Source organism: Larimichthys crocea, chromosome III (assembly GCF_000972845.2).
Source record: "Larimichthys crocea isolate SSNF chromosome III, L_crocea_2.0, whole genome shotgun sequence".
Lineage (NCBI taxonomy): Eukaryota > Metazoa > Chordata > Actinopteri > Sciaenidae > Larimichthys > Larimichthys crocea.
Window position 1 is genome coordinate 34,335,777 of NC_040013.1, and position 25,419 is coordinate 34,361,195.

The 25,419-nt window shown below is 39.2% G+C and overlaps 3 protein-coding genes across 4 annotated transcripts; all 3 read right to left on the bottom strand.

Moving 5' to 3' along the window:
* Window positions 1-2,416: 2,416 nt before the first annotated feature.
* On the bottom strand, window positions 2,417-9,791 carry LOC104918996 (long-chain-fatty-acid--CoA ligase ACSBG2). The gene is made up of 12 exons (XM_019255702.2): window positions 9,275-9,791; window positions 8,436-8,524; window positions 7,456-7,576; window positions 7,266-7,346; window positions 6,993-7,142; window positions 6,242-6,409; window positions 5,974-6,155; window positions 4,745-4,978; window positions 4,107-4,324; window positions 3,628-3,767; window positions 3,299-3,542; window positions 2,417-3,032 (listed from the first exon to the last, which is right to left on the bottom strand). Exons 1-12 carry the CDS (start codon window positions 9,596-9,598, stop codon window positions 2,947-2,949), a joined length of 2,037 nt encoding a protein of 678 aa, XP_019111247.2. The 5' UTR covers window positions 9,599-9,791; the 3' UTR covers window positions 2,417-2,946.
* A 1,108-nt stretch (window positions 9,792-10,899) lies between these two features.
* LOC104918995 (long-chain-fatty-acid--CoA ligase ACSBG2) lies at window positions 10,900-19,707 on the bottom strand. Its single transcript, XM_027275706.1, has 14 exons — window positions 19,314-19,707; window positions 18,456-18,550; window positions 17,211-17,494; window positions 15,562-15,650; window positions 15,077-15,197; window positions 14,884-14,964; window positions 14,611-14,760; window positions 14,300-14,467; window positions 14,029-14,210; window positions 13,553-13,786; window positions 12,517-12,734; window positions 11,814-11,953; window positions 11,485-11,728; window positions 10,900-11,211 (listed from the first exon to the last, which is right to left on the bottom strand). The coding sequence occupies exons 2-14, from the start codon at window positions 18,538-18,540 to the stop codon at window positions 11,126-11,128; spliced, it is 2,082 nt and encodes a 693-aa protein (XP_027131507.1). The 5' UTR covers window positions 18,541-18,550; window positions 19,314-19,707; the 3' UTR covers window positions 10,900-11,125.
* Window positions 19,708-21,100: 1,393 nt separating this feature from the next.
* hint2 (histidine triad nucleotide binding protein 2) lies at window positions 21,101-25,162 on the bottom strand. Of its 2 annotated transcripts, none has more exons than XM_027275721.1 (5): window positions 24,172-25,162; window positions 23,918-24,055; window positions 23,691-23,795; window positions 21,481-21,553; window positions 21,101-21,366 (listed from the first exon to the last, which is right to left on the bottom strand). In XM_027275721.1, exons 1-5 carry the CDS (start codon window positions 24,385-24,387, stop codon window positions 21,275-21,277), a joined length of 624 nt encoding a protein of 207 aa, XP_027131522.1. In that variant the 5' UTR covers window positions 24,388-25,162; the 3' UTR covers window positions 21,101-21,274. The 2 variants fall into 2 exon arrangements, with proteins under 2 accessions (XP_027131522.1, XP_010729193.2); XM_010730891.3 differs by having other exon boundaries at window positions 24,301-24,718.
* Window positions 25,163-25,419: the final 257 nt, after the last annotated feature.

Here is a 25,419-nt window from a genome sequence, read left to right on the forward strand (position 1 = left end):
ACTTCACGTGGTTGTTAAGACCAATATTAAGAAAGCGAGATATTTAAGGATTTTTTGTGTTTCGGGCTGGTTGAGAAGGGGTCATGTTTGAACAAACTCCTCCTAGCGATTTCATCCCATTCACTTCAAACTTGGTAGGTGTGTTCATATAGACTTCCTGAGTAAAAGTTATCAAAATGATGAATTTTGAGGAAATGGTGTGGCGATCCATAAAAAGATTCAAAGAAGAAATCGGCAGAAAGTGCCTTCTCAGATCTGTCTGAAACTTCTTGTTATGTTAGCGCACATGTGCGAGGGCCCGACCATCGCTGCTTGCAGCTTTAATTAACACATTATGTTTTCTAGCTAAGCTTTTGCAGTCACTGGGATCCTGTTTGATGTTTCCTTTGTTCAGAAACCTGTTTAGTGTTTACTTATAGATCTGATATCATTATCTGTACAATACGTCAAGAGCCTGTACTGAATGTGCAGCCATTAGCCCAACCCTGTACAAATAGTTTAGTTTGGTCAAACAATGCTGGAGGATGAGATGTTTAGATATATTATCACCCTCTAGCTGAACTGAGACAGTCCTGAAATGCCATTGTAACTTTATCTGGAAAAAGTGCACTAAAATGAGAGGCTGCATAACCGGTCATCCAAGAATGCAATCTGATATGCGTTTGGGGATTTTTCTACACATCTAGAAATTTCTTTTACAATTTGAGAGGAAAAACAGAACTACAGAAAGAACAAAAAAACATGACCCCCATTTGGCTCTGGTTGGTTGTTTAAGCTTTCTCTATATATTTTTTTTAACTGTAGCCTCTGGTTTTGTTACACACACTGTAATTACGCACAGTCCCATTGACTATCCATTTTCTGAATTCATTCACAATTCATTATGTTTTATAGTTTTCATATGTTTTATGTGTCAAGTGTTGCTGTTTGAAAACAAGTGAAAATTATCTTTACTAACCCTAAATCCCTAAAGATAAGAAAGAGAAGGAGTCCAAAAAACTCAGCTGCTGTATTTTTTGCTGGTTGTCAACCTTTTCAAAATAAATGAGATCTTTGATATGCTAAAATCAAATATATAATATAGAATATATAAATATACACAAATAGAACATTTTAAAGAAAATAATCTCTAAAAATACTGATAATTATTAGTTTTAAATGAAGAACTATAACCAAGCTAGTGGCTCTGTGGGGCTGTACGTTGGCACAATGTTGCTTTGAGCTAGCTGCTAGTGATAGCATGTAAAGTGCAGCTGATGGGAATGTCTTTAGATTTTTGTATTGAAACTGAAAATATGACCTTATGTTCACCCTGAATGAAATGTTTATGTATATTTGTTCTTCATCGCTACCAGTTATTAATAAGGGTGGTCTGGTGAAGCACTCACTCATGGTAAAGATACTAAGTACTGAATGGGATAATGGAGGAGTTGTAACATCAAGCCTTTAAAATCTGGCCATGATGTGTGGGGAGGCCCATTTTGCTGTGGTCCATATCTCCTAAATGGACTGAGACTGAGAATGAGACTCCTAGTTAAATGTGCAACTAGCCCCTCTGGTGGCCACAAACCCTTAGAGCTATACTCTAAACAGCCCCCACAATCCAGTAAGAGAGGGCTGCTTTGAGACTGACTTCCCCAATTGCACACAATTTCACTTTTCTTACAGCTTTTAGTTCGGTGCATGTAGATACGTAAAGCTCACACTGGGCACAACCACTCATGGTCTTCCTAAGGTCTTCTGAGGAGAAGAACACAGGGTCAATTGGGGGAATAAGACCCCAGAAACTTTGAAAGCAGGATGAGGTTGTAATCCTCACCAGGGAGTGAGACCCAAGGTCATCAGATTGAACCACTCATAGGCATACAGAACCAATCTCTCTGTGGTCCCTACACATTTCCTCTGGTAAAGAAGATGAGTTATCTCTGCCAGCCAGTGCTTGATGACCAGGAAGAAGCTACGACAATCACTAGGAGGCCCTTGTTGTGCCCCATGACTAACTTTGGGGAAATCACACGGACAGAAGATCTGCCCCATGGTTCAGTATCCCCACTCTCACTTATGTGGTGTCTTTGCCCTCAGAAAGGAGAGCAAATGTTTGAGTGACAGGTGAACACCTAACAATTACAGGTAATTTATGAGAGAAAAGCATATGTTCTCAGGTCCCATTCACTACTCTCCCTCTGAGCACACCCCCCAGCCATAAAGACTCTCAACTTGTAGGCCATCAGCCCGAGCAAATTTTAGCAAAGTCTGAGAGACACGAATGTATGTATCTCCTGTATTAGTCATCGAATTATCTGACTCTGTGTCCTGCATTTGGGTTTCTCTGTTGAAAATGTGACACGGCATCAGTTCACATTCATCCTAAAAATTAAAAAAACGTAAAAAAAAAAAATGCACACAGTTTGGTCAATTTGTCCAAATCACTCACTTTTTATTGACAATCGTGGAAACGATCTCAAATCTCAAAATAAACATTTCAATATTAGTCAAACTGTACATGGAGAAGCACAAATGAAAATATATGCTTTACAATTTGCACAAGCTTGTGATTGGAGAGATTTAGGCTACTTATATTGTTTGTTTGTTCACATTATAAAACAGAGGTCACAGTGGATTATAGTTTACAAAATGTTCTTCAAAAACTGTAAAAAATTAAATGATGACTATGTTTCCAGTGTTTTCTATCTTGCATGTGGCTTGTGCAAAGTTATACTGTACAATTTACCTGTTTGTGCCATACAGTAAATGGTAAGATTTTGGCTCTGATTTGTTTTATTTACAAAGTGTGCAAGGCTGCTGTGAAACTGTATGCGCATTTAATAGCTTAAATATCGACCGATCGAAGAGACACTTTATGTTTTCAAACAAAGCAGCACAAACCTCTACTTCTTTAAATATTACACAATCCGTGTCTCTTCAGTATTATCTCATCTCTGTGCACTACAGTTTTGCCACTGCATACATTTCATTTATTTTCTCCTGGTACATCTTCACAACAATGGGCCTCCTCAGTTTCATGGTGGGTCCTGCACAGACAAAAAAGAAAAGCAGGTTGATTCAATGTTGATTCAACATTAAGATTCAGTTTCTATTAAGCGACACCTACACAATAGGTATCTAAGGTATCTAAAAGGTATCTAAGAGAGAGATGTAATCGCTATGAAACCAACTTTACTGGAATGTTGTTTGGCATGTGGCACAGTCACAAGGCTTGTCTAATTACATTATGGTGCAGTTTTAATGCCAAAAAGAAGAGTTATTAAAGGGAGCAAAACAAACTCCAGTGACTCACCCAGTTCTCCTCCACTTATAGAGAAGTCTCGCTCTAGTATGACCCACTTCTGGACCTTCTGGGCGTTGGACGTTGCTCTGGCATTGACACGCTCCAAACCCTCCTGGATGGCTGTGTAGATAGGTGGCTCCTTATTGGCTATTATCTCTGACACCTTGGTTGCTCTGACGCCATTCCGCTGACAAAAGTCCAAAGCCTCGGGGGTCAGCTCATCTGTTGGCTCAGCGTTGTCATCCACGACACACTGAGGAAACAGAGAGAAGGGTAATTATTGTCTTGTTTTATTCATGTAGGAGCTGTGACTGACTGCAGGAATGGAGGCAGGTTACTTTGAGAGTGAGCAGCATGGAGAGGAACTTCTGCTTGTCTCCGATCAGCATGGCGTTGCTGATGATGGGCACTTCAGCCTTCAGTGCATCCTCGATGGGCACAGGAGGGATGTTCTCCCCACCAGCAGTGATGATCAGCTCTATGCAAAAGACAAAATGTCAGCCAATTTGCCATAATACGATTTTGTAAATCCTATTACATATATACAGATATTGCAGTAAATTATATCATATGGCATACCCCTATACTCAAACAAAGTAATGTGTCTCAAAATTGAAATCAAGTACAGGATGAACGACGATCCAATAAATAAATAACACTGTAATAATAATAATTAGTTACTAATTATTTAGTTACTTTCACTGTCTCGTAATGCTACGATGGTTGCTAACAAATACTATTAGGTCTCAAATAATCACATTACAAATGTTTTTTGTGATGTATGAAAATCAAAGAAGTCTTTTTGACCACAGCTTACCCTTGATCCTTCCTGTGATGTACAGGAAGCCGGTCTGGTCATGTTTTCCCAGATCACCAGAGTGCAGCCAGCCATTCTGGTCAATAGCCTCTGCTGTTTTGTCAGGCATGTTCAGATAGCCCATAAAGACGTGCCGACCCCAGAAACATATTTCCCCATTCCCGTCCTCATCTGGATTGTCCAGTTTCGTTTGGCAGCCTGTCATCACCTTTCCACAGCTGAAAAGACAAATCATCAAGTCAACAACATTCAGCAACATAATGTCAGTGAACTATGAACAACTTTTAAAAGAGCACAGCACTGATTTTTATTCCAATTCTTCTTCTTCCCTGTCAACATAGCAGTTCAGCTGTTCATTCAGAGATATGAATGTAGCCTCAAGCAAAGAGAAAGAGCAGCTTACAGAGCTCTGATAAACTCACTTCTTTCTAACTCCACAATTCCAGATTTTTTTAATTTTCAAACTTGATCAAACTTCACTGACTCAAGCAGCATCACTTCTAAACCGATATGTTCAAATTGTGGAGCTCCCCTTCAAGTACAATTTTCACCAGAGAGGTATTTGTCACAGCATCTTCCATCTATGTAAACAACACATTTTTATTACAGTTGACTCATTCGAATGCTTTGCTGCTGACCTTGTGATACGGTATTCTTCGTTAGAGGAGACGGTGTGTGGGCCTGAGCTTTCACTCATGCCATATATCTCCATCACAGGGATGTTCAGGCTCATGAAGTATTCCAATGTTTCTTTGGTGATCGGAGCAGCACCCGTGAAGCAGATCTTGCAGCGGTCTAAGCCCAGCGCAGCACGCACCTTCTTAAAGACCATAGCATTAGCCATTGAGAAGCCCCATGGCACCCGATTCTCCCTGTAACAAAAGATAAAGTAAACTTCACACCAGAGCCAGAGGATATATTTTTGAGGTTAACATTTGTTAGGAATTAAGAATTGGGTCTAACACTATTCTGAAGAAAAGTGAAGTTTAGTGAAATAATAAATAATTTTGCGTGTAGAAGAAAAATGAAACATCACCAAGATAGCAATGCCAGTCTATCTACTGGTCCAGCATTTTGGCCCAGAAGGAAATATCTCAACAATTGTTGAATAGATTCTGTACAGGCACTGGCTGTATCTTATATCTGAGTGTAAATGTTTTTCTACGAACAGAATTATTATTTCTGCTCTGTTTTCACTAAAGCACTTCCACATTTTTCAGTGTAGAAACTTCATTCAAAAAACTGAATGTAGTGCTGGTTTTTACACAATTTTCAAGGTTTTCTAGGAAATTCTTTTCAGTCAAAAGAATGAACAGAATGTTCAAATTTTGCAAATTCTCAGAGTATTTCATGCATTTTCAACTCTTATCACCTCATTCATACATTCACACAGAAACTCCATCTACACTTTCAAATGTTCCACGTCTTTCATACATTATTGGTATCACTGAACTTTCAAATCATGTTCAATCATTCGCACACACAAACTTCAGTTCATGTCGATTCTTTTACACTTTTGGTTGCCCATTAAACCATAAAGATGTTCCACATTTATACATCATGAGTATTATTATTAAACTTTTGAATCCCATTCATACTTATCAGACCCTTTCCTACTTTTCCAATGAACTATTTCAGCTCCTTCAACTTTTAAAGCTAGTAATGCAGTTTTGCATCCGCCCTACAACATGCAGCAATCACACACACAATGTCTTCAGACCTCATTATTATGAGATCAGATGTCATCATTTACAACAATCCCAGGTGTATTTTGTGACCCAAAACAATTAACAATTAACAAATTATAAACAAATGGACTCTAATGTGCTTGCTAAATCCTAACAAAGGATCCGAGCTGATGTCTCACCCATTCATCATACTGTAATTATACTGCAGGCCTATGGACTTGGCCCAGTCCGCCACTCTCTTCCTCATTGGGGTTGCCTTGACACCAACAGCTTTCATCTTCTCCTGCATCTTCTCCCACACACGAGGAACCCCCAAGAAACAAGTTGGACGAGCCTCTTTCAGTGTAGTTCCTAAGGAGCCCTGGGAAAATGAAGAATGGGGATTATAGTCAGAATAGGAAACCTTCACTATTAATTCCATGTTTATACAACAGTAGGCATTCTTACCTTAAGAGCATCTGGCTCTGCAAAGTAGGTAGTCACGGCATAACAAATACACATCCACATGTCAAACATCTGGGCTGCTGCGTGGCTGAGTGGCAGGTAACTGACCACTACCTCCTGAGCTTCTTTGAGATTTACCATAGAAAGTGCGCTTTGGACTGTCCATGTCAGCTGCAGATTAATAAGTGGGAGAGGAGTCACCTGAGAGTTTACTTACAGAACACAACATTTCACACAACATCAGCATACATCTGTCACACACGTGCATAATATAAAAGGAATAATTACATTTTAAGAATAGAGCAGAAAAGGTTGCTAGATCTTATCCAGCCTTCAGGTTGAGACGCTCATAGTATGGTTCAGCTATTTGAGTTTGAGGTATGTCTATACATTCACCATCCAGGGTTTATCAGATGGTGGTGCAGTCTTTTTCCATTTAAGGATAATCAGTCATCAAGCAAGCTATTCAAAGGAGGCCACAACTGCTTTTCTTGTTCATATATCATTGTAAATCTAATGTATTTGGGTTTCTGGCTTTTGGTCAAACTGAACAAAACACCTAAAGAGGTCTATGGAAAGTTATCATGGGCAGTTTTTTTTTTTTTTTTTGCCTTTTTAATAAACCAAATAATAATAACCAAAGAAAAATAATTAAATAATTAGTTGCAGCGTTAAAAAGGAAACACATTTAAAACCAGTCAAGTTGCGTCAAAACAATTTAAGAGGATAAAAGTATCTTGTCTAGACAACTCACATTGTCGTGGCTCAACATGACTCCTTTGGGGTTGCCAGTGGTTCCAGACGTATAGATGAGCGTACAGCACTCGTTGGCTCGAAGGCTGTTAATCATGGCATTCAGCTGCTCTTCAGGCACATCCTCTCCCAGCTTCATGAACTCTGCCCACTACAGAAATACAGAAATGTTTCATATATTTAATTTTTTCAACAGTGCAACTGTAGCATTACACACAGGATCATATATCAGATGTGACTTATCTACTTAATAGGTATGTTTTCGTGGACGTACTGTATACAGGAATGGTGCTTTCTGCTGCAGCTCGCCTTTATACTGCACAATGGCTTTCAGATGAGGTAGCTGATCTTTAACCTGTTGGGAACAACAAACTGCACTGTTATGTGAGGACAGATTCTTGTCTGTCTTTGCAAATAGTTAACACAGGCACAATAAGGGCTGGTGCTATAATAAAGCTCCTGACCTGCAAGATTTTCTCAAGCTGTTTCTGGTTCTCCACAACCAGGATATTGGCCTCACAGTTGGCAGCCACATACTGACAAGCTTCTGGTGAGTTGGTAGTGTAAATTCCAGTTGCCAGACCCCTGTGGTACAAATACATTTTGGTCATTTGCCTAGTTAATCAGGAAAACCTCATTGATTGATTGATACAATGATAAAACAAGATATATCAAATCAAAGGACCAGTGTGTAAGATTTAGGAGTATTTCTTTGTGGGAATAGAATACAATATTAATTAGTATGTTTCATTGGTGTATAATAACCTGAGTATAAGAATTGTTGTTTTTGTTGTCTAAAAATGAGCCCTTTATATCTACAGTGAGAGCGGGGCCTCTTCCATGGAGTCTGCCATGTTGAATGGCCATTTTTGTACAGTAGCCCTGAGCAGACAAACCAAACACTGATCTAAATATGGCCTTTTGCTTTTTATGTGAATTTTGCAGGCAGAGAGAAACAGGAGAGTATTCATCAGGTTGCAATCTACAACTTCGCTGCTAGGCACCACTAAATCCTACACACTGGACCTTTAAATCATATACAAGGTCTCTTACACAATAATGTGAAGAATATTATCTTAGAAGCATCCTAAATGGGATTTTAAAACAACCCACAAGCTGTCAAGCTATCTAAAACAACAATCAGAATGTCTGTATGAAAGTTACACAAAAACACAAAAGCAACATTTCTGTTTATGAATCTTACAAAAAATGTAAGTAATCTATTTCAACAGCTGGGTTTACTGACAAAACTTTTTATTGTGTCCATAATTTTCTAGAAAGCAGTAAGGAAATAGCAAGCTTAACACCCACATTAGATTTCCTAGAACTATAAACACAAAGGTGTGGGCAGAGACACAGACATAAATATGGTAGTATCAGGTGAAACATTGCTGATGAAACTCAAATACAACGAACAGTGGAAGATCCTTAGATGTGATATTACCCAGCGAGGATGCAGCCGATGTCTGAGATGAACCACTCAGGGGAGTTGAATCCCAGAATTCCCACACCATGGTAACGCTCCAGCCCCAACTAAAAGAAGACAGGTTGCGTGTTTTTTTTAAACGAACATGTATCTTTAATGACAGAGCGGCACATTGCGTATACTCTTGACCTACATCTCGTTTCAAAAGCCACTCCACCTCATAGGACACTAAATGTCTATGAAACAGGAGATGTGCCACGAGTGTGAATTTCACACAGCCAAGTATTAATTTTCAGTTGTGCGTTCTCACACCAGAGAGAAGTACATTCTGAGAAACTGTTTACAAAAGAGGTGCCAAGAACTGAAAGTGTTGTGCAGCCTGTAATTGCTGGAATAAGGTTCACTGCTATAGTAGTTTAATTTATAAGTGTAGAATATTACATACAGTGCAGGCAGAAAGTAATTATAATACTTTCCATTGCTTTGGCTCTGCTTCTGTGCACTAGATTTGAATGAAACAGTGACTATGACTTTAAAGTACTGACTTTCAGCTTTGCTGCAACCTGCTGAAGACCTGCTGAAGAGATCTTTAGCACGAAAGTTAGAAGTCAAGACCTGGAAAAACACTAACTGTCTGATGATGTCTGTGGGTTGTATTGTTATATATGATGACCTTATGGAAACATGTAAATTTTGTTCCTTTTAAAAATGCAAATCACATGAAACTACCTACAGTACTACAGTTTCTGTTGAGAATTGGCTAAAATTCCTGCATAGTTGAGACAAATTGGATAAAAGCACTTCAATTTCACAGTTAATGTTTTATTCCAATGTGCTGAAATAAATGCAGAACAAACCTTAAGGAAACTTTTAGCTGCTGCCCGGCACTGCTCATAGTATTGCCTCCATGTCACAAACACCCACCGACCCTCTTGTTTGGAAGCCAAAGCTGGATACTCTGGGTACTTTTCCACCGTCTCCAGGAACATCTGATGGATGGTGATTGGTGTGTTTGAAGCCGGGCCTGAGCCCTCCATTCTCAGCTTCACAGCGTTGTCTCTAGTGGTGCTCCATAGCTGTTCAGCTGGGGCTAGGGTTGCTCCCAGAGTCGCCGACGACAGGGGAACTGCCTTGGGCTCTTCTGCATTGGGACAACAAGGGCAGCTGTATTTTCCTGCCATTAGTAACAAATCCGATGACTACAACACCAAGCCAAAACCAAACAAGCGTGTCCTTTAGTTGAAGAGTCGAGTGCATGAGACAACTGCAGACATCTCTGGATTACATCTGCTGTTTCAGAGCAACATGATTTGCAGGTTTTGCAGTGGAAAGGGGACGGCTTTACTGTTACCTGAGACAACAGGAAGATGTTATACCTGTGATACCTGCCTACTTGCCAATCAGGTTTAGTGAGAGGAAGTAGCACATGCAATAGAGAATACATCGAGTTACTATATTGAGAGCATGAAAGAACAATGCTGTATGTTTTAACCAAAAATGCATTAAAGCCTTGCTGAAATTCTCCTACTATTTGTTTTTTATTCTTTTTTATTGTAACCTATTATTGTAAGTCATCTTCTTTTCCTGCCTTCACTGTTTCTGCTCTCTTACTTGTGAGTCTCACCAAAACCCTCTGGTTGTATTGATTCTTCTGTCCTGTTGTCTTCTTTTGCTTTGTTTGCTCCTCGGCAGAAAGGGAAAGCTGGAAATTCCTGTTTTATCTTGTTGTTCTTAAACATTTGTTCTATTGTTACGGCTCTTTGAGACCACGTACCTTTTTCTGTGTTCAGTGACACTTTAAATTTGGAAACAGTCAGTTTAATGCAGAATGATGTGCAAACAACTTTAGTTTTGTTTAGATCTTGGTGCATTGTTTAATATGAATCATGTCATTTTTACTCAAGATTTTATTTACACATTCACTCCACAAAACTATTGATTCAAATTTTTGAAAAAAAAAAAGAAAAGAAAAAAGAAATACAGACATTTTTAACCTGGTTTGATGAATTTGTCCAAATAACTAAATTTTTTTTATTGACAATAATTGAACATTTAAATATTAGTTAAACTGTACACCAAAAGAACTTTTGTGATTGGCGAAATCTTTTCATATTATGAAAATACTCAATTAAATATTTCCTCCAGTATTTAGATGTAATGGGGATTATCTTAGATGAGACCAAAAAATGGCAATCAATGCTGTAAAATACTCAAATACAAACTGCTGCTTCAAAAATAAAATCCATTTGCTGAAGATCAAACAAGAGAGTTTCATCTTTCAGGTCACAGTGGATTGTGGTTTAACAAAATCTGCCTCAAAAAAAATAAATGGTGACTGTGTTTCCAGTGTTTCCCATGTAGCTGTGATGCAAAGTTATAATGTACAATTCATCTGTATATACCATGCAGTAAATGGCAAAATTTAAGCTCTGTCTTGGATGTTATATTTACAAAATGTGCACGGCTGTTGTGAAACTGTATGTGCATTTAATAGCTTAAATATTGATTGATCAAAGAAAAATGTTACCTTTTAAACAAAATAGCACAAATCTCTGTTCTTTTAATACAACACAATCAGAATATGTTTTCAGTTTTTTCGCTCTTAACTTTCATTTCCCAACGCAACCTCTGGGCCTGATACAATGTTCAGAAACATGCCCCAAGTTTTTCATGACTGCTTCTCTTCAGTATTATCTCATCTCTGTGCACTACTGTTTTGCCACTGCATACATTTCATTTATTTTCTCCTGGTACATCTTCAAAACAACGGGCCTCCTCAGTTTCATGGTGGGTCCTGCACAGACAAAAAAGAAAAGCAGGTTGATTCAATGTTGATTCAACATTAAGATTTAGTTTCTATTAAGCGACACCTACACAATAGCATTTGATCCATGTTGGCTTTAAAAAGGTATCTAAGAGAGAGATGTAATCGCTATGAAACCAACTTTACTGGAATGTTGTTTGGCATGTGGCAGAGTCACAAGGCTTGTCTAATTACATTATGGTGCAGTTTTAATGCCAAAAAGAAGAGTTATTAAAGGGAGCAAAACAAATTCCAGTGACTCACCCAGTTCTCCTCCACTTATAGAGAAGTCTCGCTCTAGTAGGACCCACTTCTGGACCTTCTGGGCGTTGGACGTTGCTCTGGCATTGACAAGCTCCAAACCCTCCTGGATGGCTGTGTAGATAGCTGGCTCCTTATTGGCTATTATCTCTGACACCTTGGTTGCTTTGACGCCATTCCGCTGGCAAAAGTCCAAAGCCTCGGGGGTCAGCTCATCTGTTGGCTCAGCGTTGTCATCCACGACACACTGAGGAAACAGAGAGAAGGGTAATTATTGTCTTGTTTTATTCATGTAGGAGCTGTGACTGACTGCAGGAATGGAGGCAGGTTACTTTGAGAGTGAGCAGCATGGAGAGGAACTTCTGCTTGTCTCCGATCAGCATGGCGTTGCTGATGATGGGCACTTCAGCCTTCAGTGCATCCTCGATGGGCACAGGAGGGATGTTCTCCCCACCAGCAGTGATGATCAGCTCTATGCAAAACACAGACACAAAATTACCTCTGTAGTGTCTGATAAAACATTGCATTGTGTTTTCGAGAACCAACTGGACTTGGTTGTAAATCAACTCCAACAACTATCATCCACTTTGGTGCTCAGGTGATCTGAACGACTATTGTTCACAACAGACCTCATGTGACCTTAACGACTCTGACGATTGTTGTCACAACAACAATTAGTAGCTTGTTTTTTATTGTATGTTGACATCTTTTGGCCAAAAACCTACTGGTTACCAGCCTAGTGTACATCCATATGCACAGTTTACTAATTTATGGACACAGATTATAAATCCAGATTTGTGAATTAAGAATGCAGACATGACTCTTTTTCTCAGCTGATCAACGTATTGGTGTATATGTCGGCCAGACCTATTTGTCACATGTTTAATTAGACCACTCAGTAAAAAGCAGACAAAGATTAGTTAATCTGTGCAAATCTATGTTTCGTACCAAAAATGCTCTAAAAGACTTCTTGTCTTGTCTTGCATTTTTCCCAAACTAAGAACATGCAAAGAAGTATATTTGGCCACAGCTTACCCTTGATCCTTCCTGTGATGTACAGGAAACCATGCTGGTCGTGTATTCCCAGATCTCCAGAGTGCAGCCAACCATCCTGGTCAATAGCCTCTGCTGTTTTTTCAGGTGAGTTCAGGTAGCCCATAAAGGTGTTTCGACCCCAGAAGCATATTTCTCCAATCCCGTCTTTATCTGGATTGTCCAGCTTTGTCTTGCAACCTGCTATCGGCCTTCCACAGCTGAACAGACAAATCATAAGTTGTTACTTTCTAGGTAAGAACACTTGATTTGCAGTTCTAATTGTGACCATTTTAACTTGGCTTCCTATTAGGATGCAGGAGACCAACATATGAGGCAGCTGTAATGAAGGGGGCTAGTCCACAAATAATCAAATCTGAATTCAGCTATACACCTTGCATACTACTGAAAAAACAGTGTCAAGACCACCAAAACATCCAACTTCATCGCTTCATCACAAAACCCAGAAAGGTATGTGAATGTATCTTTTTAGGTAACTGACTCGTCAAAAAGATTTAAGATGTAAACTTGGCTTTGGATCAATTAAGCATTTTATTAATTGACTGATTCAAGGCCATATAATCAGCTAATCTATGCAGACATGTTAGCTACAGCTATGTGCTAAGCGGCTACAGGTGTAGTGTAACATTATCTGTCAAAACATGCTATTGTGCCCCTTTCTTTGCTGTTTTAAGTGCCTCTTTAATACACCATTAATATGAATTGTCTGATCTGTTACAATCACTTTGCTGACAGAGCTATTAAGTCATAGAGTTGCAAGAAACCTATCCACAAGACCGAGTGTGCATGTGTAATGCATCATGGTCACATTTCATATTAGAAACGATGCAAAATAGTCTTATTATAATATAAATGTGACGATCAAGTTAAGTTTATGTATGGTTCATTTATGGATTGGTTTTATTGGTTTTCTGTGTCTCATTGGATAGCAACAACTAGTTGTCACAGCATCTTCCATCCATGTAAACAACACATTTTTATTACAGTTGACACTTGATTCGAATGCTTTGCTGCTGACCTTGTGATACGGTATTCTTCGTTAGAGGAGATGGTGTGTGGGCCGGAGCTTTCACTCATGCCGTATATCCCCAACACAGGGATGTTCAGGCTCATGAAGTATTCCAATGTTTCTCTGCTTGTGGGAGCAGCGCCTGAGAAGCAAAACCTGCAGCGGTCTAAGCCCAGTGCAGCACGCACCTTCTTAAAGACCAGATTATTAGCCAGCACAAAGCCCCACGGCACCTCATTCTCTCTGTAACCCAAAAGATAAAGTAAACATTACGCCAGAGCCAGAAGTTATATTTTTGAGGTTAGAATTTGCCGGGAATCACACTTTTTTCATGATCAAGAGATACATATATCACAATTATAAAATCTGTTCCCATAATTATGAGATAGTAAGTGACAATTTCGAGATACGAAAGTCAAAGTACTGTTCCTAAAAAAACACTTTACTTGCTCAGTTCTAACAAATGATTCCTGCTGCTGTCTCACCCGTTCATCACACTGTAGCTATGCTGCAGGCCTATGGACTTGGCCCAGCCCGCCACTTTCTTCTTCAATGGAGATCCCTTGGCACCAACAGCTTTCATCTTCTCCTGCATCTTCTCCCACACACGAGGAACCGCCAGGAAACAAGTTGGACGAGCCTCTTTCAGTGTAGTTCCTAAGGAGCCCTGGAAAAAAAATGAAGAATGGGGATTATAGTCAGAATAGGAAACCTTCACTATTAATTCCATGTTTATACAACAGTAGGCATTCTTACCTTGAGAGCATCTGGCTCTGCAAAGTAGGTGGTCATGGCATAACAAATACCCATCCAAATGTCAAACACCTGGGCTGCCGCATGGCTGAGTGGCAGGTAACTGACCACTACCTCCTCAGCAGGTTTAACAGCCATCATGTAAACTGTTGTTCGGATCGTCCATGTCAGCTGCACATTAAAAAGTGGGAGAGGAGTCATCTGAGAGTTTTTATCCAAATATCTTTCTTTAATTTGTACAATACAAATCCGCAAGGAAGCTGCTCACACCACACACACAACATCAGCTTCAGAAAAGTATCTAGACAACTCACATTGTCGTGGCTCAACATGACTCCTTTGGGGTTGCCAGTGGTTCCAGACGTATAGATGAGCGTACAGCACTCGTTGGCTCGAAGGCTGTCAATCATGGCATTCAGCTGCGCTTCAGGCACATCCTCTCCCAGCTTCATGAACTCTGCCCACTACAGAAATACAGAAATGTTTCATATATTTAATGTTTTCAACAGTGCAACTGTAGCATTACACACAGGATCATATATCAGATGTGACTTATCTACTTAATAGGTATGTTTTTGTAGACGTACTGTATACAGGAATGGTGCTTTCTGCTGCAGCTCGCCTTTATACTGCACAATGGCTTTCAGATGAGGTAGCTGATCTTTAACCTGTGGGGAACAACAAACTGCACTGTTATGTGAGGACAGATTCTTGTCTGTCTTTGCAAATAGTTAACACAGGCACAATAAGGGCTGGTGCTATAATAAATAAAATCTCGACCTGCAGGATTTTTTCAAGCTGTTTCTGGTTCTCCACAACCAGGATATTGGCCTCAGCGTTGGCAGCCACATAGTGACAAGCTTCAGTCGAGTTGGTAGTGTAAATTCCAGTTGCCAGACCCCTGTGGTACAAATACATTTTGGTCATTTGCCAACAGTTAAAATCAAATGAATGAGCAGTAATGACTAGAGTCAGTGTTTTATAATTATTATTCATCTAAGTTTAATCAGAAAAGCCTGATTAAAGCCAGCTATATTGCTTTTGTATATGAATTATTGTACAGAAAATGTAAGTCTTTGATGTCACTCATCTATCTAACAGCTGGGTATACTGTCAAGAAAGAAATGGCAAGCTTAAAGCACAAGCACAAACAGATGTGGGCAGAGACACAGAGACGAACTATGAGATAAATGAGCAGTATCAGGTGAAACATTGCTGAGGAATCTACAAGTATGACAGTGGAAGATCCTTAGATGTGATATTACCCAGCAAAGATGCAGCCGACGTCTGCGATGAACCACTCAGGGGAGTTGAATCCCAGAATTCCCACACCATGGTAACGCTCTAGCCCCAACTAAAAGAAGACAGGTATGTTATGTGAACATGCATCTTTAATTAGCTTCACACTATTTGTTCTCTTGACCTACATTTCCTTTCAAAAGCCACTTCACCTCATGGGACACTAATATGTCTATGAAACAGGAGAAGTACGTATGTACATTTCTCGGCACTTTACTGCTTTTTGCACTTCTGGTTAGATGCAAAACGGCACTTTGTTGTTTCAGTACTTTGTGCAATGACAAGAATGTTAAATTTAATATAATCTAACTGACTTTCAGGTTTGCTGTTATTTGTTGAAGACCGCACTAAAATTAAAATACCCTTAAAGGAGGCAAGAAGTCAAGATGGCTGCAGTAAAAGTCTGGAAGAGCATCACCAGGAAAAATCTGTCTGCTGATTTCTTTGGGTCGGCTTCCTCCGACAGTCCAAAGACATACAGGTAAATAGGTTAATTGGAGACTTTAAATTGCCCATAGATGTGAACGTGAGTGTGAAGGGCTGTTATATTTCAGCATTGATATAGCCCATGATAAACTGGTAACCTTTCACCCAGTGTCAGCTGGCATTGGCCCCAGAGACACTGCCTCCCTTAGACACTGATAAGGCTGATGAAATGTGAAGAGAAAAATGACTGAAATGTTGTGCCGGGAATAGATAAGAGTGAAAGAGTTCAAATACATTTTGTTTGATTTGTTTGATCAACTGGTTGGTTGCAAATGAAAAGAAATTTTTGCTATTTTTACTAACTGCTTGACACTCAAAGGAAAAGCTTCTTTTTTATTTTTATTTTAAATATTTAACTAACAGTGTAATTAATTTATTCATACATTTTTATCCATTTATGTTGGGCTCCTCATTAAATTAAAGAAATCACTGTGTAGAATTTAGTGACATCTAGTGGTGTAGTCGCTGATTGCTACTCCTTCCACACACCCTCCTTTTCCAAGCATAAGGAAAAATAAAGGACAAACTTCAATGGCTGCAATAGACATTAAAAATGTGAATCACTCTATCTAGAGCCAGTGTTTGGTTTGTCTGTTCTGGGCTGTTCTAGGAATAGGGTGCAACATGGTGAGTCTCGTGCAAGAGGACCTGTGGCATCTGTAGATATAAAGATTCACCTGAAGATAAGAACATAACAATTCCTACTTTCAGGTGATTATACACTAATGAAAACACGGTTATGGATATTACATTAAATTTTTGGCTAATTCAGTAAATAGAGCCTCATAAATATTACACACTGGGCCTTTAAGTTTTTATAAATAAGATAAAAGCCATAAATTCTCACATTTTGTGAAGCAGGAAAATGATGTGGGAGATCTATCTGTTTATCCCTCCTGTGACTTATACGATTACACAAGATTTTAGTTCCCCCACCAGCCAGATCCCTTGCCTGAAACTGCCTACAGTATGACAGTTTGTAGCGCAACAACTACATCGTTGACCCAAAATTGATGTATATACCCTTAAATTAAAGCTAAAAGCACTTCAATGTCACATGCCAAACAATGTCACTACCCAAATATCTGTAGTAATAATATATTTTCTGTGGAATATATGCAGAACAAACCTTGAGGAAACTTTTAGCAGCTGCCCGGCACTGCTCATAGTACTGCCTAAACGTCCAAAACACCCACTGGCCCTCTTTCTTGAAAGCCAACGCTGGATGATCTGGGTACTTTTCCAGCGTCTCCAGGAACATCTGATGGATTGTGATTGGAGTGTATGAGGCCGCGCCTGAGCCCTCCATCCTCAGCTTGACTGCCTTGTCTCTACTGGTGCTCCAGAGCTGGTCAGCTGGGGCCAGAGTTGTTGCCAGAGTTGCAGGCGACAGGGGAACTACCTTGAGCCCTTCTGTATTAGGAACAACAACATTAGGGGCAGCCATACTCACCTATCATTTATGAGTCAAAGTCAAATTCAGAAGACAAGCCAAAACAAAACAAGTTTCTCCTTTAGTAGAAGAGACAGGATAATTTGACATATCTGTTTCACCCCTGCTGTTTTTACACTTATCACAGCAACATGATTTGCAGGTTGCCTCACAGCAACATCACATAATGTAATACCACATTAATAGGTTAAAAAAAAAGATTAACCAGAGTGATTGCACTCAATTTTGGGGTGTCAGAAATAAAAAAAAAAAACTATATTCATTTGAAATAATACCATTTGCCATTTTATGTGTGGGCCACTCTTGGGTACTCTCAGATGTGCTCAGTCCAGTTTGTGAGCTGGGCTGGATTCAAGTAAGTGAGTAATTGTTTCATATTTTTGGGGCAGTAGGGATTAGCAATCATAATGGGTTCATAGGGTACAGGTATTGAAAAACTCTGACCACCAGCACGACTACCAACCAGTCAGGTTTGGACATAAAAAGTAGACTTGAATTACTAGATTGAGGACACAAAAGAACACACACAATAACGCTGTACTTGTTTTCAAGACAGCACAAAGGCCACTTGATTCCTCAAACTTTTATCTATTGTTCAGCTCTCTGGCCTCAGGTGCGTTTCCCTTCTCTCGGTGACACACTGACTGTAAATGCGTCACCTAAAAGTAAAGTCTGCAGCTGTTTTCACAAAGGTCAGCCACTTCTGCCTATTGATGCACAGAACAAAAACATTGTAGTTTAGATCTTGGTGCATAATTTGACACCTGTGGAAGCACATGGTTGCTTGCATGACACACACAATGTGGCCAGCAACATCTATTCACAACCCTTTTTTTTTTTTTTACAACTTGTCTCTGCATGTGATGCTGAAAGATTTTTGTTTTTCAATATTTACTTCTACCATTATGCTCAGACTCTTACCTGGTAAAAGTTTTTTAGTAGCTCCATTCAGCTGATCCCCAACTGCAACACCATTTCTCTTAGATGATTTTTTGTGGAGGCTCATCTTGCATTAGCTGAAATAACAGAGTGAATCTTAAATGGATGTGAAGTCAAATTAACATTAAAACACTCAGGATGTCTTCCACCGATGGTCCTCCGTGCAGATAAGCTTATCTATTATGAAACAGCTCATTTATATGAAACTGACATTGCATCAATGTCACTGCAACAGGTCAGAGCCAAGGACTGTCATCACTAGTTTGTCCAGCAGGAATAATGTTGAAACTTTGAATATTGGGCCAAAAAAGTATTGGGACATCTGCACACATGCACTATTTTTACTCTTTGCCCTAAATTGTGGGCACCACTGAGGCAAATGATCATACTTAAGGATAAGAATATTCTGCATTTCAGTCACTGCTAGTTAACTTGGATATTAATTAATATGTAAATAATGAAAAAGTTAAAAACAAGGCTTGATATCTTCCTCATTTTTTGTATATGTACTGCAGACAGCCAAATAATGCCATCTAGTGTGTATACTTAGCAACAGTGGAAATGATTCAAATATCTGTCTTCACAAGTTATAGCTTCTAATAATTACACTGCCAAGAGTAATCAATCCAACATATCCGTAGAGATCAAATAAAAGTTCTCTAAATCGAACCTCAGGTTTTTAAGAGACCTTTGGTCAAAATTTTTGTAAACCAAAGTTCAAACAACAAAACTAGTGTGGCATTGTGAAGCCAGACAGTCTTTGCTCTGGATTACACAATTATCAAAGTGAATTCAAAAAGTAGATTTCAGTCTCATTAATGATTTGGATTTGTACATTACCCAGAAAAGAAAAAAGAAAAACTGTGCTGTGTTGAATCTTGTAGTAGTCCTACAGTCCCACAGGAAAAACAGAAAACCTGCTAAAGTTACGGATATTTAGATGAGACCAGGAGAAAACAGCTCACACTTGCAGCGGTTTAAGTTTTAACTAGAGCAACTCATTGTGTAGTAGATTGTTTAAAGACTCTGTTGACCAAACAATAAAAGTAGAGGAGCCTGCTTACACTGAACAGGGGTATATGCATCTATTTGTCATGTGTTTGTCTCAAACATATTTACCATACGTCCCCCGGAGCCTGCTTGATTCAGTTTGCTTCTGTCAACATGTAAGGACTCCACAAGTTAAAGCTTGAAATTAAAATGTGAAATTGAAATTAAAAACAGTAGCTCTGAAGCAAGTACAGTGCAAAATGGACCTGGATGAACCTTTGCTCGGTGCAAGTGTTCAACTGTTGCCCCTTTAAAAATAAAATAGGGGACCAGAAGAGAATGATGGATCCTATAAAGCAATGTAAAAAATATACATAGACTTTCATTATCCCAAATTAACAGTCATTATCTGATAATGACTGTTAATTTTTATGACAAAGTCTGAGAAATAATCAAATTAGACAAACTGCCTCTGGGTCAAAACCTCATCTATCCACATAGATGATGTTTTGACCCATAAAAAGTTATTCAACAGTTTAACAAAACTTGTGCAACTCGGATTTTTTCTACCAGATTGACACATCAACATAGAAGAAGTTTTAAAAGTCAAAAACCCTGTTACTTTAATACCGGCCTTGCTTCCTCTTTTCTGCTGAGCTACTATATTTACAGTATATCTCACAGCTACATGTGTTTAACCCACATACAATCCCTTAAGTAAATACAGGGGAAAGGTCAACCCTCTTTCCCAAATGACACATACTTACCTTTGTGACATCATATCATACCACATCTTTCCCCAAAACCAGACTTTAACCCTCAATAATAGTAATATCTGCTTTTTGGACCCTGGCCACATGTCATCTTTGAAGGTTGTGAATGATTAGTGAGTAGACTGAAACTGCAAGAAAGAAACATTTTTAAAAGTGCTGCAGGCAATAGATGTTGTAGTGTGCCTTCAGACAGGTTTCTCAGTGTTAAAACTTTTCATTGAGAACAACCGAGTTCTTCCTTTCTTCCACATACCTACATTCCACCACCGTGTTTCTGAAGTAAATAAGGAATTTTAATCATGATCAGAAATAAAAAAATAAATAAATTAAAAAATTTAAATAATCTGAATAATTCACAAAATATTCAGTAGATCAGGATAAAAACTTGCAGCTTAATAAAGTAGTTTAATAACAGAAGAGTATTACTACAAGAAATAAAGTGTATTTTATTAACTTTTAAAGCTCCCATGTGTGAGTTACTTAAGATACATCGAAATTTTAATATGTTTAGTGTGTATTTAAATGTCCACAGTATTACTATATGTTTTACATTTATTGTTTACTTAGTAATTGTGTAAGATGTTTGATATTTGGTGCTGTGAGATCTGGCCCCCCTTTTTGATTGGTTGTTTAAAACCTGTGGCTTTATGTTGAATGAAGATGTGTTTTTATGTTTGGAACAATTTAAGATGAAAACATGACAACACATGCATAAAAACTTTTTTTCCTGAGAATAAAACTACTCATAAAAACTCCTACTGCTGTCTAGATTTAACTTCTCATTGTATTTTGTAGTGGGTAGTTGTATTATCTGCTGGCAATAATCTGCGAAACGGATTAAAGAACTGAGTTTTTAGATTCCCATATTAGAAATAGTGTCTTTATTTATCAAACATAATCTATGTTTCCGGATTATTACATTTGTGAAGATCAACATATTTACATGTCATATTCTGTGTAGTACAATGCTTCATGGCAAGATTATGGGATTAATCACATGAAAGACACACACAAAAGACTAACAGACACATGAAACCATTATCCTGGTGGCCACATCATCTGCCTTCCTCCTAGGACATGGACATGAAGGTGGTAGACTGACTGAGCACCGTGCTTTCCATCATTGATCACTGCAGATGACAGAAACATACCCAGAACTCAAAGTGCAAGTAAATAAACAGTTTGTATTTTCATATAAACAACTAGAGGCACATTACAGTTATCAACGAAATCAAGTAACTTACCAACTCTGTATCCTTTATTTAGAGATTCTTGTTTTGCCACATTTTTAGCAACAACCAGCAAATGCCCTAAGAGCTGAAAGTTGAAAAAACAGATGATAAATGAGATGGTGATGTAACGTTTAAGGTGTTACGAGAATTTTTAAGAAGAACCCTTAAATAAAGAGGACTGGATTCAAAGTATCAAAGTTTAAGTTGAATTTAATATTCTTGTACAAGAAGGAGCGTTTAACAGTGCAACACACAAGAGGGTTACAGAGAAAAGGCTCCCTGAGGAGCACTATCAATAGGTTCTTATACAGTGTTCAAAAATGGGCTGCTTCTGACACCTCCCCACTGATACAGATAACGTCATAACATTCCTTTAGTTGGTTTACTACTCAGTAATGAGCACTATATTTTACATTCACATGGTACTCGCCTAGCCTGTCTCTCCTGTCCTTGTACCACTAATTTATAAGTGTCCCTCCCTACAGTACCAGCCTCAGTAAAACAGAGGCCAACTAAGGGAGGTATGCGAGACACACACTATCTGTGTGAGTTAAGACATCTGCACCCCAGTATAACTCTAATTTTTATAACATATGGCCTAAAATTGTGTGTGACTGGGCATGGAGAAATTTTGTGGTAAAGCAAAAGTGCTGCACGCTATATCCCGGAAATACTATTTTTTAATCTTCATCGCTTCATGCTGTATGCATTTTAATATAGGGCATGTTTGAATTTACCTTTAATGAAATGGACGACATAAATAAAACTGCATTGTTTGTTGCTACACTATCTAATTCTAGATTTAAGGCTACGGTCATGTATGTTGCTTTCTGGTAATAACTAATGAAACAATATGCCTCGGGACACATATTCACTATTTCAGTTTAGAAAATGATTTATATTCTCTGCTTTACAATCAAATCCACTCGGAAAAGTGAGAAATAAACTACTAATGATTTTGGATGATTATTAGTTGTGGCGCAGAGATGTTCCTTTGCTTTTGTTGCATTCGGTGACAGTGACAGTAAAGAGACATTACGCAAACAACAACTGGCTCTAGGTGTGAACCTGGGGGTAAGCTGGGGGCCTTATGTGTAGAGTTTGTATGTTCTCCCAGTGTTTGTTTGTTGTTTTTTTTAAATTAGGCAAACAAAAAAAAGTCACAGGTACACATCACTCATACTAGTTATTTGTCTGGTCTGGGGCTATATTCTGAAGGGTGTGAGCTAGACCGCTTAGTTTCAATTACAGAAAACTTTTTTAGACTATCGTGTGCTTCTAACTTTGTGGCAACAATGTCCACAAAGAAATGTTTCTTTATGTTTGGGGTAAGAATCTGATTGGCCTATGTCAATGACACCAACTCTCAACCAACATCTTTGAGATAAAAAAGATATTTCAGGTATTTTTAAGGAGCAGTGTATTACCTACAGTAGACAGTGGTCGGTGCAACCCCAGCTTGGAGAAGCCGACAGTGATGCTGGCACAGAAGCAGAGCTATGCACGGCTGTGGACATTTTAGCCACATAAAAAACCCCACCTCAAAAAAATTAACATCTTGTGCCAAAGAAAAAGGAGGTGGTGGGCCTTTTTTATGAGGCTACAATGTGTTTTTTCTGCTGACCCGTCCACAGCTGTGCATTGCTCTGCTTCTGTGCTGCTTCTCTAAACTGTGGGTGCAATGAGTGATGTCACCTGACTATAGATAAGTGGATGACTGTGGATAAACCTGAACTATCCCTTAAATTATCAGGAGTATGGATCCGAAACTCTCTGAGTCTGGATACTGTCATAGCAGCACAGTAAAAAATAATAAATGAGGGCTAGCAGGTTTAGGGGTGGCAGTAGCTCAGTCCATTGGGACTTGGCTTGGGAACTGGAGGGTGGCCGGTTCAAGTCCAGCATGGACCCAAAATATGGAAGGTGGACTGGTAGCTGGAGAGGTGCCAGTTCACCTCCTGGGCACTGCCGAGGTGCCCTTGAGCAAGGCACCGATCCCCCCCAACTGCTCGCTGGGCGCTCCTCAGGGGGGCTGCCCATCACTCCACCATCTCTCTCCACATTTGCATGTCTATGCCCTTGTACTGCATGTGTGTGTGTGTGTCTCTGGGTTCAAAATGCATGTAAAAATAAAAATAGAGTGAAAAAATAATTTCCCCATCGAGGGATTAATAAAGTATATCTTCTTCTTCTTCTTTTAGAAAATGGGTTGACAAACCTACCTCTGCATCATCATCTCTGGCCTCACTTATTCTGGGTATCGGGACCCTTGGGATAACCAGAAAATGAACAGGGGCCTGTGGGTTGATATCCCTGAATGCCAAACACTGAATAACAAACACATAAAAAGACTTTTATTAGGTGTTGAACTGGAAACATTGCAGGAACAAGCATTTTGTTGGCCGGTAAGAGCAAGTCCAACATGTCTCTGAAGACGTTGCTTGTTTACCTTGTCATCTTCATAAATAATATCCGCAGGGATGCTTTTGTCAATCACTTTAGAGAAGATGGTCGGAGCCGGGGAGCCATACTTCTTGCTGGCCTCCTCTGCCAACTTCACCTCGTCACTTTTGGTGCACAGTGGTCTCTGAGGGTCAGTGAGACACAAGACACAGAGGAAATAAGAGCTCAGAGCTGATACGTGTCGCTGTCAGAGACACAAAGCATGCCCAAACAACTCCCATGTGGCGTTATAAACCAAACCTCTCGGTGGTGGAGCTCTGCAGGTTTCCCGCAGCTACCACCAGGGCTGTCAGACTGCTCTGCTGCAGCCGACGAAAGTAACACATGTACAAAGACGAGAGCAAGTAGGTTTGTTTTTTGAACAGCTACCTCGGCTCGACAAACGCGGTGTAAACTGTTCAGGTGAGTTGTTCTTGTCCAGACGAACTGTGTGCGCAAAACCTGGCGAAAATGCATCGTTAGCTCACAGGCTAGTTTGACACGCCGCTGCACAGCCACTGTTTACTCTGCGCCGGATGTTGCCTTCACGTAACCCCCCCTGTAACGATTACTTTGACCTCAGCGATGTCATGTCATGGCTTTTCTCTGTTTGCAATAGAGTACTGAGAAACGCCACATTGTTAGAGAAGTATGAAGTTGATGTTTTTTACTCTACAAATTGATAATTTGAATAAAACTGTTTGGATCAGCGTAGAAAATGCGTCTGAGGTGCAAAACTCAAGTATAACGTAATTTACTGGCCAAAAAAAATTCCCCTATCAATACTAAGACACGACTTCTTTGCTCACCCTCTCTAAAGTTTACTCTTTCAGTGTAGTGTACATTCAGATACTCTAAATTAGATTTTTTCCCCATGATTATGTTGTGCAAAAGTCAAATTTACGACATTTTTTGAGGGCGTCCAAAGGGAGCATTTTTAAGGCTGGCTTCAAGAGCCTCGACGTTCTGTGATGCTAACACTGTTTGTACACAGTTAAATCATATAACTTAAGACTTACATTACTCAGTTTCTACATACGGGTAAAGAAGCATATGGTAATGTGTACACATGTGGTATAATTACATTTTTATTGGGACTTTTTGTGCCGTAGGGGGGCGCTGCTTTAGGAGGCTGCTAGGTCATATGTCAATGTGCCGGAAGTAGAATAAGTGATGGGAAGTTCGGATCTTTTTAGGGAGTCAGATCATTAGACTCAGTTCACCAAGAAGAGTCGGCTCCCAAACAGCTCTTCATGTTACCACTTATACTTTTCATAATTCAGCCAGATTTAGCACTGTTTTGACTTATGATTTCAATGTGTACACATATATCATATATATATCATGTGTGTGTGTGTATGTGTGTGTATATATATATATATCGATATTGGCAACTGTGTATTTTAAACAGATACTATATTTCGTATCTTTCAGCTGTTCCTTCACTTGTTTCTGAGTTCATCTACAGACTGAATTTCACAGATCTCTAAAGTAATGCTTACACATCCA

Bases quoted from the DNA above. Each gene is read 5' to 3' on its own strand.
- LOC104918995 (XM_027275706.1), bottom strand. From the start codon at position 18,540: ATGAGCCTCCACAAAAAATCATCTAAGAGAAATGGTGTTGCAGTTGGG. The intron at 15,198-15,561 runs GTAATATCACAT...TTTGTACCACAG, and splicing joins GTCGGCTGCATCTTTGCTGG to GGGTCTGGCAACTGGAATTT. The intron at 11,729-11,813 runs GTAACCTGCCTC...CTGTTTCCTCAG, and splicing joins CCATGCTGCTCACTCTCAAA to TGTGTCGTGGATGACAACGC.
- LOC104918996 (XM_019255702.2), bottom strand. From the start codon at position 9,598: ATGGCAGGAAAATACAGCTGCCCTTGTTGTCCCAATGCAGAAGAGCCC. The intron at 8,525-9,274 runs GTTTGTTCTGCA...GTCTTCTTTTAG, and splicing joins CAGCTAAAAGTTTCCTTAAG to TTGGGGCTGGAGCGTTACCA. The intron at 6,156-6,241 runs GTAAGAATGCCT...TCATTTTCCCAG, and splicing joins CAGAGCCAGATGCTCTTAAG to GGCTCCTTAGGAACTACACT.
- hint2 (XM_027275721.1), bottom strand. From the start codon at position 24,387: ATGCATTTTCGCCAGGTTTTGCGCACACAGTTCGTCTGGACAAGAACA. The intron at 23,796-23,917 runs GTAAACAAGCAA...TTTGTTATTCAG, and splicing joins TTATTTATGAAGATGACAAG to TGTTTGGCATTCAGGGATAT. The intron at 21,367-21,480 runs GTAAGTTACTTG...TGTCATCTGCAG, and splicing joins AAATAAAGGATACAGAGTTG to TGATCAATGATGGAAAGCAC.